General features: G+C 39.2%; 1 protein-coding gene and 1 long non-coding RNA gene across 2 annotated transcripts; one reads left to right on the top strand and one right to left on the bottom strand.

Moving 5' to 3' along the window:
• Positions 1-1,893: 1,893 nt before the first annotated feature.
• Positions 1,894-4,560, bottom strand: LOC123871919. Its single transcript, XR_006797377.1, has 3 exons — positions 4,348-4,560; positions 2,754-2,757; positions 1,894-1,905 (listed from the first exon to the last, which is right to left on the bottom strand). It is a non-coding gene; the product is annotated as an uncharacterized LOC123871919 (long non-coding RNA).
• LOC123871892 (chorion transcription factor Cf2-like) lies at positions 2,500-11,847 on the top strand. Its single transcript, XM_045915935.1, has 10 exons — positions 2,500-2,748; positions 3,641-3,932; positions 4,567-4,761; positions 5,437-5,580; positions 6,716-6,909; positions 7,601-7,793; positions 8,537-8,633; positions 9,508-9,701; positions 10,268-10,371; positions 10,914-11,847. The coding sequence occupies exons 2-10, from the start codon at positions 3,653-3,655 to the stop codon at positions 10,947-10,949; spliced, it is 1,437 nt and encodes a 478-aa protein (XP_045771891.1). The 5' UTR covers positions 2,500-2,748; positions 3,641-3,652; the 3' UTR covers positions 10,950-11,847.
• Positions 11,848-12,095: the final 248 nt, after the last annotated feature.

Genomic DNA, 12,095 nt, shown 5'->3' with positions numbered 1-12,095 from the left:
TTAACAAACACATTAAAAAATAATAAAATAAAAGCGAAATAAAAAGGGCGCTGCCGTGTAGCGACTCTATGTTAGTGAACAGACTATACAAGAGATGTAGGTATAAGGAAAGTGTATTCGGCTTATTGGGCAAAGCAATGACATCCGTGGGGGAACCAGCTAAACGGGTTACGAAGCTGAAGTGGCAATTGGGTTGGGATGATGACTATGCAAAAATAAATTATTATTTCTTAGGAATTATTAAATAGAGGGTCTTCCAAAATTAGTAAGTCCACGTCCGCTGTTAGTTTTAAGTTTGCTAATCATTTTAAATTATCGATTTAACTCAAAAAGTACATCAAATTACGTCAAACGTTTATGACGTCACATCTGTGTATTTTATACAAGCTATGCAAACCTTTTGACGTTTGATAAAAAGTCGCTGATTTGACTAGTAGTCATCATCCCTATTGGCAGGGCACAGAGTTCATCTAAAACAATACCTAGGACTTCGTCTGTGGTGGTGTTAGCTGGCGGGCGTGCTCTGCCTCTTTGGAGTGTTTTTTTTTTGTTAAAACTGACTGGAAAGCGCTCTAAGGGGGCGCCGTGCGTATGTCGGCGAGCGCCGGCACAGACGGGGTCCATACTTGTATAGTTTAATAAACTTGTGTTACAAATAACTACAAACTTGACATTGGCTAATCTTTGCAAAGCCAGACGAGAGAGAAAAAAAAAACAATATACCTAGCTAAATTCTCCAGGTGCTAGAATGTGGCTCAGCCGATTTTCATGATTTATGGTAGACCGTACGTCATTAGATCGGAGGATCGTGTGTGGTGGCGCGCGGAATTTTTCAATAATATTTAAATTCATAAATTCAGAATCAAGCCAATTTTATTTCATTTTAATTGGAATTATTTTCAACACATTTTGTTGTCCCATACACATTTGATAAGAATTTCTACACATATTTATCGTTAACAGGGCTCTCTCCGTCACTTACTTCATACAATCGTAGTTCCAATTTCATTTGAATATTAAGCAACCAAAGTCCTTGAAAATTTGCAGACATAATATTCTAGAAACTAATATCTGTGCCTGTGGTGTTTTAGATTTTTCTAAAAATATGTAGTTTTAAAATTACAGGCGCTCTAAGATTTGTATGTGAATTTTTAAGACCGCATAACTTTGAAATCGAATATTTTAACAGAAATCTGGAAAACCACAGGCATAGATATTAGTTTCTAGAATATGTCTGCAAAATTTCATGGACTTTGGTTGCATAATATTCAAATGAAATTGGAACTACGTTTGTATGGAGCGAGTGACGGAGAGACCCCTCTAAAGAGTCTTAAAACAGACAACACACGAAACGTCATTTTTGTTTGTGTCCGGGATCAAAAAATAGACTAAAGGTACACGTTTGTGTAGGCTTTAAAAAGTAAATGAGTTTATTCAAAAATTTACTCTTGATGCACTGTAAAATTAAAATGTTCGAATTTCTCTTGTAATTACAACTAGAGATAAAGTTAACCAAGTTAGATTGTTATTTTTATACATTTTTTTATTGTGTAGTTTCAAGTATTATAACTGTAATTGTATAGAATGATAAGTGAATTAGCTTCCGTTGAGGAAGTAAATTGTAATTTTTTTGTATGAAAATTTATTTGTTAATGATGATTGATGAGATTAAAAAAATAAAATTACTGATTTTTTATGTTTGTGTTTATTTGTCTTGTCTTATTCCTATCATTAAGTAGGTAGGTATGAAGCTAATGCAACTAGGTATCAATATAGTCAAAAGTGGAATCAACTTGGAACTGAACCCAGGACTTTTTGATAACAAGGTGGATATTTTGCACTGCAAGAACTACCCACCAGAGATGCCAAAGTAGGGGTTTGGATTGTCTGAAACACAATAGGTACCTATATAATACAGTAGGTCTGTACTGTACTATGTACCTAGTAGGTATAGGTAGGTATCTATCTTCAACCAGGTTAGCCCGCTTCCATCTTAGACTGCATCATCACTTACCACCGTGAGATTGCAGTCAAGGGCGAACCTGTATCTGAGATTCAAAAAAGGCACCATCGGGTCTCATAGACAGATCGGTTGTACTTACCTAGGTACTATTATAATTATTCCACGAAGTTTTATTTTTAAAGTTGGTTATAGTCAATATAATATTTAAATATTGGATATCTACTCGGAAACACTAGCTAAACGATGTGGGACGCGACCTTTAGAATGAAATACAAAACTGCGAACAGAATTTGACCATGGATTCTGTGGAACCAGGGACTTACTCATAAGTTTTAGAGATTTCTCAAAAATATTCGGCTCATGTTACATGTGAATTTAAATTTTTTCTAAAGATTAAAGTCTAACAGGTTTGCCTGTTATAGTCCACTAGGTAGTAGGTAAATAATCCAAAAACAAAACTCAACGAAACAACAAAAAAAAGTAGAGTAGTTACGTACTCCCGTCCCGGGCTAAAACATACTCGGACTTCACCCATCCCCTCATCGGATAACACGATTCATGGTGTTTCCAATACCCATACCCACGGAGGGGACGTGGAAATGGTGCGAGAAACACGTGTAGGCAGGGTCGAGACGTCGGGCCCTATCCGTCCTACCTCTCTGCCGACCACCACCGCGCATGTACCAACCCCCCGCGCAAAATGTCCGCGCATCATCCCAAAACGTATTTCTGCCACGGCCAACTAATAAAACGTTATGAAAACCCACTATCGCACCAAAAACAAGGTAACTATTCTTATTTAATTCAATGTTCATAAGTTTTATGTCCGTTTCGTGGTCCAAAACTCTGATTTGTGTTCGATGGTGTGGGAACCCGGTTAAAAATAAGTTAAGAAATGCGAGACTGGGGTATGGGTTAGGCAGAATGGCGGGGGTTGAGTCAAGCGCCCTTCGGGGCCGCACCCTTTTGTTCGCGTTACCTAGTAGCGGTTGACAAATGCCGCTAAAGCTTGGGGGACTAAACAAGTCGTAAGCTATCAGTATTTTAAAGCAGTAAAGCTTAGACGGCCTTGTGGACATCTGAATCATGGGGATGAAAACGCTTCAGTGGATATGTGGTGACTGCCAACGTAATGTCACATCCGTGGAAGGCTCAGTGTCCGCGACATTGGATAAAAGCTGCAAGAAACCCGTCGTAGTACGAACATGTAACACGGAAACCAGAAAATTTTATCGGTTAATGCCATGAACGTCTCAAGTGTCGATTTGAAAGTCAGACTTAAAATTGGGTGCTCATGGTCACTCATATTTCCAAAGCAGCGAAACCTATAAATACTTAATAGAGAATGAAGGAGGAAATCGTGCTTTGTGGAAAACGTACATAACGGGCGACCAATAAGAAAATGCCCTCTTGAAAGTCCTAGGTCTCGTTGGATCTAATACGCTATTAAAGAATTTCAAGCTCTCGGAGAAGCCGATTGGCAACCAAGCTTCTTCTGGTTTCGGAGGCCCAAAATTCATTATGTAGCCAAGTATCTACTTGATAAGATTGGCTGGGCAAAGTGGACTAAAACATGCGGAAAGAAAACCCCTAAGCTGAAACCAAAGAAGAATTCTATTTTATAAATACCTACCTACCTAGCTAGTGCAGCAATGATGATATTTAAAATGTTTACAGATTTAAATCAGAATGAATTTCGCACCGTTCACGGGGCATATCCCCACAGCTACGGCGATCCCCACCATCCACCAATTTGCCGCCAAGTTTGGGTATGAAGGCAGCGGTACCGGCAGTGTGGTTCAGGAAACCAGGTACCAAGCATCGGGTAGTGGAGTGCAGTTTGCGGTAGCGCCAGCTGCGGGGGTGACGGTGGATGGAGTGAAGTTCCGTCAGGCTGAGAGCGTGGTGGTGGTTAGCAATGCTCAGCCGGGAACGGTGACGCTGGCTGGGATTGCTCCTATTCATACAGGTGAGCATAACTATTAACTACTCTTTAGAGCCGCGATGGCTCAACGGTTGAGGAGCGGACTGAATTCCGAAAGGTCGGCGGTTCAAACCCCACCCGTTGCACTATTGTCGTAACCACTCCTGGCACAAGCTTTATGCTTAATTGGAGGGGAAAGGGGAGTATTGGGCATGATTAGTATTAATAATATTCTTAAAAAAAAGTAGGTAAGTACCTACTTACCAACCTAATTTTTGATTTTAATGAACTTTGCAGTCACCTATATTTATATTGGCAAACTTATTCCACAATCAAAGGACCTAGCTAGGTCTCTCGGTTTTTTGAACTATGTGCCCTACCCATTGCCAATTCAGCTTCGCAGCCCGCTGAGCAAAATGTCAAAAGTCAAAATCATTTATTCAAAGTACCATTATTGTACCTACACCGTTTGTTTGTTCGATTTGTTAAATTTGAAAGATGATATAGTTGTGATAATTAATTACGTAAACTTAAAACTAAAGCTACGAGGGTTCCAACGCGTCCAAGTCTGAGAAGAGCCCACAACAAACTCGGCCGGGTATAAAAGAGCTATGTCGGTTACTCTGGTTCATTACCACCGTTACCACCGTTTTATATTGACTTGTTATGCCATTTGCAGTGAACGCAGGAGTAAAATACCAAAGCATAACAGCAACGTCCTCCACGGTTAACGTGGGTAACATCGCCTATGGAGGCACTGGGCAGGTCGGGTACGTGCAGGAGACCGTGCTCAAAGGGGAGCAGAGGGACAAGCGGGAGTACCGGGAGGAGCTGCACCATGATCTGATGGCGTCTATGATGCAGCAGCACCAGGGTGAGCGGGTTTTTTTGAAGCTATCCATAGCATACTGAAGCAGCAAAAATCATCAACCCATCGTTTAATTGCTTAAATCTTACATATTATTAACTTCGGAAAGTTAGAGGTACGTTCCCAATGCGTTGGAATCCAATCCCTGACCTCCTGAATAGAAGGCCGACGCGACGTCTTGACCACTTAAGTAGGCTATCACCGCTCAAAAAATAGACGGTTTAACTTAAAACTCCACGAACCTTCCTCTCCCCTGACACAATTACTTAGAGAGGAAAGGCGAAATTAGCCATGCGGATTCTCTACTTATTTTTAAAAGAGGCCATCTACATTAACCGCAAGTGTTATTTATCAGGTTTTGATGGATGTTTATAAAAAAAAAAATTGGTTGTCTGTAAAGTCGGTTTACTGACGATAGTTGAACGTGACAACAAAGGCCGATTGTGCTTCTTTGTCGCTCGTTCCGCGCTCTCGCTTGCACTTCAAGCCTTACATGGAACGCCTCAGAGTGAGGTAACGCCGCATGAGTCATGTTTTTTCGTGCGTGCAGCCGGCTCTATCGAATTATAAGACGTTGTCACGTCAAAAGCAGTAGGTACCTACTTATCAAGTATATCTTCTTTGGCCTTATCGGTCTTACAAATTGAACCCATTTTGAATGCTGGCTTAATTTTTGAACAGTAACTCAAGCGCCACTGCAACAAGGCACTCAGCAGTTGCTGGTCGTGCTACACGAACCCAAAGACGGTGCAGCATTGGCGCGAGCCATCAAGCAAGAAGGCCGGATCCAAAGAGATGGGACCAGCGTACCAGCGGAGTTTATTAGTAAGTTCAACAGCTATAACTAAAACCAACGCCAGCCTCTGTAGAAAATAGAAGTGCCGTGATTTATTTCTTTCAATGTTATGTAGGGGTGTCTCTTACTCTTAGGCAGGGAAATAAGTCTAACAAGTGTAAATTAAAATTTATAACACCCCAGACAAGTGAAGGTTACAGTAATTAGAAAAGAGCTGCTAACTTTCAAACGGCTGAACTGATTTTCTAGGATTAAAGCTATCCCAGCTATCCAAAGTATTTAAGTTTTCCAAAACATCATTTTCAAATAAATAATTATGTATCTAGGCAACGTCCATCTCGACAGCTTGACATTTGTCAATTGACATAATATTATGAACCTAACGGTTAGTTAACCTTCTTTTCTACAAGAAAACTAGAAAAGAGCGGATAACTTTTAAATGGCTGAACCAATTTTTTTGGATTATAGCTAAGAACACTCTCGATCAAGCCACCTTTCAAACAAAAAAAAAAGTAAATTAAAATCGGTTCATTCGTTTAGGCGCTACGATGCCACAGACAGATACACAGATACACACGTCAAACTTATAACACCCCTCTTTTTTGGTCGGGGGTTAAAAAAAGAATGGCTTCACGCAATAGGCAATTTCAGACCTATCTTTCCAAAAAATTTTTGGATTGTTTTGTGATGAAAAAATTCTGGGTCAAGAGGACTTCACATAGTTAAATCAAACTAATTTGAGTTAGGCTGAAATTTCATAGAGCGAACTTAGTTAAATAATTTCACTTTGGTCAGACTTAAGACGAGATGGATTTATGTGAGAGACATGACTCCAATGGGACGTGTGACTTGGGGCGCGTTTGGAACCCTCGTAGCTTTAGTTTTAAGTTACGTAATTAATTATCACCACTATATCGTATAAATTTAACAATTTCGACCATCAAAAGGAGTACAATTGTACCTACTTTGAATAAATGATTTTGACTTTGACTTTGACCAATAACTCTGTCTCATTTGAACTCCAAGTCTGATCAAAGTCACTGTACTTAAGTGTAATATGACTGACGTGCTCTAGCCAGGAACTGTTTATATCAACTTACGAAGCCATTGCCTTTCAGATTTTTGATGAAAGGATTCAGAATTTAAAATGTTCTTTTTCCCAAGGTATCGGCGATGTCACAGACACTTCAACCTGGCAGACCCTGGGCGGCGGAGTGGCCGACTACCTCTCAGCGCTACCCCTACCTCTCCACCATCTGCTGAAGTATTCCACCTCATCTGCGGACGGCAAACGAGACGAGCCCACCATAGTTACCGTGGCGACCAACTCCTTGCCACCCATGTCTACTTTGACTTCGGTAAATCCATAAAAATAGTAATAATACGTTTATGGTTAAGTCCCTAAGCATGAACCACTTACGGTTTACCTTAAGAGTTTTAGGGTTCCGTACCTCAAAAGGAAAAACGGAACCCTTATAGATCACTTCGTTGTCTGTCTGTCTGTCGTGTCTGTCAAGTAAACTTATAGGGTACTTCCTGTTGACCTAGAATCATGAAATTTGGCAGGTAGGTAGGTCTTATAGCACAAGTAAAGGAAAATCCGAAAACCGTGAATTTGTGGTTACCTATATCACAAAAAAAAAATTAAAATGTGTTCATGAACAAATAATTTAGTATTTTCAATTTTCAAAGTAAGATAACCATACCAAGTGGAGTATCATATGAAAGGTCTTTACCTATACATTTTAAAACTGAATTTTATTTATTTTTATGCATGATAGATTTGATTTATCGTGAAAAATGTCGCCAAAAATACCCGAGTACGGAACCCTCGATGCGCGAGTCTGACTCGCACTTGGCCGGTTTGAAAAAATAGCGAGCGTCCGGATGTTAAAAAAAATTACCGCCGCCCATGAACATTTGCAGCACCAGAGGAACCGCCGATGCGTTGCCGGAATTTCAGGAATTAAGTAGTTGGTCTGCTCCTCGAATAACCCCCTGTTGTAATCTAGTTGGAGTTTTTTTCCTTACTTGGTGTTGCTCTTCTAGGTTCCAACAAACGTAGTGAACAGCGTGGTGGTACAGACGGCGACCATAGTGAACCCGGCACCAAACAACACCATCAACACCAATGTCAATGCCAACACCATCGTCGTCCCCAAGAAGAAAAAGAAGAAGAAAGTGCTCAAAGAGAAGAAACCGAGGCCGAAGCCAGGGGAAATTAGACTGACCACTGCTTTAGGTAAGACTTAAGCATCTATCTTTGTTTTTTTTTAATTAACAATATTAGCCATGCTAATCTTGACTAATACTCCCCTTTCCCCTCCAATCAAGCGTAAAGCTTGTGCCAGGAGTGGGTACGACAATAGTGCAACGGGTGGGGTTTGAACCGCCGACCTTTCGGAATTCAGTCCGCTCCTCAACTGTTGAGCTATCGAAGCTATCTATCTGTATTATTTTTACCCGACTATGGCAATGTCAAAAGGAAGGGTTATGACTTTAGCAGTCTATGTATGTATGTATGTAGGTTTGTATTTAATGTGTGTTCCACCGTAGCGCCTGAAATTCTGAGCCGATTTTGGTGATTGAGGTGTCAATTGATTCGTTGTTATGGTCCGGGTGACAGGCTACATTTTATACGAAAAATCGACCTGGCGGATGTTACATCCAAAAAAGTTTTGCTATTGAATCGAGTGGGATCTCAAATAAGAGAGAAGAAAGTTCTGAGTTCATAAATACAAATATAATAGGTACAATATTAAATTTGAACAAAGAGACAAAAACATATTTTTTTACTATATTTCAGTGTTTATTAAGGGAAGTAGTTGGGTTTTAGTATTGCAACTTTATCTTGTAACTTGTTATTGGGGAAGTTATTACCTAATTGCCATTTAAGGTTGTTCTCCAGTCAACGTATAATATAATGTTTTCGAGAATGGCGGCATTTATGTCTTCCTAGGTACATTTGATGTTTGCAAATTGCAGATGGGAGCACACTCTACTGTTGTCCAGAATGTCACATGGCGTATCCAGAGCGTGGACTGCTCGACCAACATCTTGTAGGACACACTATGGAGCGGAGGTAAGTTATTCTTATACCTACTTACGCTTTATTTGTGCACCGCAACCTATAACAAGTGTAAATTAAAAATTTATAACACCCCCGACAAGTGAAGGTAACAGTAACTAGAAAAGAGCTGATAACTTTCAAACGGCTGAACCGATTTTCTTGGATTATGGCTAAGAACACTCTTGATCAAGCCACCTTTCAAACAAAAAATAAATAAATTAAAATCGGTTCATTAGTTTAGGAGCTATGATGCCACAGAAGATACACAGATAAACACGCCAAACTTATAACACCCCTCTTTTTGGGTTAGGGGTTAACAAGATAGTATACCTTTTCATTCGAGAAAAGGAACGTATTCAGCTCTTTACAGGCATCCACAGGGTTTATCTATGTTAGTTCCAAATCCCCCTAATTACAACCCCTCGTTATTATGATACCGACTCCAATTAATAATAATCAACTTTCGACATACCTAACTCCGATGTAAAGTTCCAAATTGTTCGCTTACCATTTTTCTCCATCCTGATGAAAGTTGTAGTCATACAGGCAAGTAGGCTACTTTGCAAATATGAAGGTACATGAAGGATAGCTAAATATCTACCGCTGCTACTGAAGTATGCAAAAGTTTGCTAGTAGGTACAGTATATGACAGCACTTACTTCCCATCTTTTCGGTTCTGAGGTTTGAACGTAGATTTTTAGTTGTAGTTCTACTCGGTCGCGCTAAGTTTGCACCTCGCTGGAATGCGCCTCTCCTACTTGCCCGCTCACCTCCCGCGTACCGTTCGCATACCGTACCTACCTATGTGTCAGTATTACGTTATCGACGCGAGGTGAAGTTTGACCGAGTAGTACAGGGCAATCTGTTAAGATCTCTTTATCTTCAGGTTTATTTGCGACATCTGTAACGCGGCGCTGAAGCGCAAAGACCACCTGACGCGCCACAAGCAGTCGCACAACCCTGAGCGGCCGCACGTTTGCTCCGTCTGCCTCAAGGCCTTCAAGCGCAAGGAGCAGCTCACTCTGCACTTCATCATACACTCGGGCGAGAAGCGGCACATATGCAACGAGTGTGGGAAAGGTGAGTTCGAAGAAAGAACCACCAGCACCAGTGGCGAATGGTGGTGGAGTGGGATGGGTAGTCTAATCAGCTCCGGGTTTCGGGTACCCATACCTATTACAATAGGGTTAGAAGAGAAATGCCAACGAAACAGTAAATAAAGCCAATTTGAAGTTGGAGCCTCCGAAAAAACTGGCCAAGTGCGAGTCAGACTGGCGCATTGAGGGTCCCGTACTATTACTATAGTACCCGTACTAATTTCCGACATTCTGCAGGATAAATCAAAAACTGTTATGTATAAAAATAAATTAAAATCTGTTTTAGAATGTACAGGTAAAGTTCTTTTATATGATACCCCACTTGGAATAGTTATCTTGCTTTGAAAATTGAAAACTATTTGTTCATGAACACATTTTAATTTTTTTTGTGATGTAACGACAAATTCATGGTTTTTAGATTGTTTCCTTTACTTTAGTTTGTTTCAATTATATAGGTATCTATTCCGCACATCCAGAGTAGGTACTTAGAAAACGATCGAGACTGTCATCTCAAGTTCAATCAGTTCAGAGTTGATCTTTCTGTTGCAGGCTTCTATCGCAAGGATCATTTGCGGAAGCATACGCGGTCACACATCGCGCGGAGAGTCAAAGCAGAAATGTCCCAGCAGTCCAACACCCCACCTCTTTCACAGGTATTTTAAAATATTAAACTGATTCCAATCGTCAGACGATGACGATGATTTCCGGTTGGGGTTGTAATTTTTTTAGATGCTTTAGAAGATAAAAGAGACTGACTTCCTCTTACCAAAGCAAAGCTATACAGTTGATCGCAAAACAAATCGTCCAGTCTGAAATCTAAATACGAATGGTACCTTTTTGCAATAAGGCCGCCTTTGCACACAATTGTTTTTTCTGTTTTCTTCTTTCTGTGTTGTGATCCTTTACATGTGTTTTTGTGTGCAACAAAGTGTTCTATCTATCTATCTATCTATCTTTTTGCTTGACGTTAAGTTTTTAAAAACACAAGATCAACAGAGACTCGCTATCTCATAATTCGAGTGTACAAAACTGTGTGTTCGTAGGCAACAACCAATATAGCAGACGGACGCGCGCTTTGATTGGCTGAGATATTTTCGCGTCATTCAAAAATAAGATTTCTGCGCAGGTACATTTAAACAGGTAACTTAAAAAACAGTTGGCCATTAAGCCTAATAATTATTTTTTCTGTTTTTAGCAAACTGTCCCTGCCCCAGCTCTGGAACCATCTTGACCCGATGAAAAGAACGACTTGCTGACACTCATCGCAGCCGCTAAAGACGCTTTTTGACAGTAGGTCTACCTCTAAATTAAGGAAAAATGTTTCCGTGGTGTTGAATACAGTTATTGTCCCTAATTTTATTTGTAGTTAAATCGATGACGTGCATTAGTGTCCGACCGAAGGTCAATTTCTGGCCGAAGCCAAAATTAAGGGTTTAATACTACTAAAAACTTCTAGATGGCTAAAAATAATAAAATAATGTTTTTTTTTATTGTAAACAATAACCTTTGTTGAACTCACGTGGAGATAATTCGGTTTTATTGCACTCTCGCACATTCGTATCAGGTCGTTCAATTTCGGCCTTCGCAAAGATTCGGCTTCGGCCAAAAACTTTGGCCAAACCTGGCCGAACGTGGTTTTTGGTGACACTAAATGTCATAAAGTCACTGCAATATAAAATTATGGGCTCTACCTAAATTTTCCATGACATGCCAAATATTTTTCATATGAAAATTACAGAAATGGGATGCGTAATAATTTTAAGTTGCTCGATAGTTTTTATTCTTCATTAAAATGTCACATACACAGATAAAGAGAAATAGGCGCAGCAGACAAATAAGACGCACATATTGTTAAAAAACTACATTTTGTATCTGAGAATTTTTTGAAAATGCTAGTAGGTATTTAGTTTTTATTTTAGATTAGTTTAAAACAAAAGTTAGAATCATGTTTTCCAGTTATTATATTTCACTGTCTTGTTGAATTCTGATACTAATCTAGAAGATAGGAAAGCTTCAAAAATTTTGAATTAGGTAGGTACCTACTTATGTAAAAATGGATTCGCCTTTGTAAATATATCGCTATTGTCGACGGAAGCATAAATTTAAAATGTGATAATGTTAATAAAATTTTGTAGGTATATAGAGAATTATTTTATTGTTTTTAAAATTTAGTATCTGTGATGAATTTTTTGTAAAATTTATTATTATTAAAAAATTAAATTATTAGAACTTTACGTGTTATAAAGTTTTTAGAAAATATTTTTGACTTGTCTACTTTTATTTAATTTTTAGGGAGTATTAATAAAATTTCGTTCTTTTTAATATTAGTAGATATTATTAGTTATAATATGATAAAGTACAAAATGTTTAGAGTTAT

Source organism: Maniola jurtina, chromosome 14, assembly GCF_905333055.1.
Source record: "Maniola jurtina chromosome 14, ilManJurt1.1, whole genome shotgun sequence".
Taxonomy (NCBI): Eukaryota; Metazoa; Arthropoda; class Insecta; order Lepidoptera; family Nymphalidae; genus Maniola; species Maniola jurtina.
Note: the sequence above shows the minus strand (reverse complement) of the source record. Positions and strands in the feature narration are given on the sequence as shown.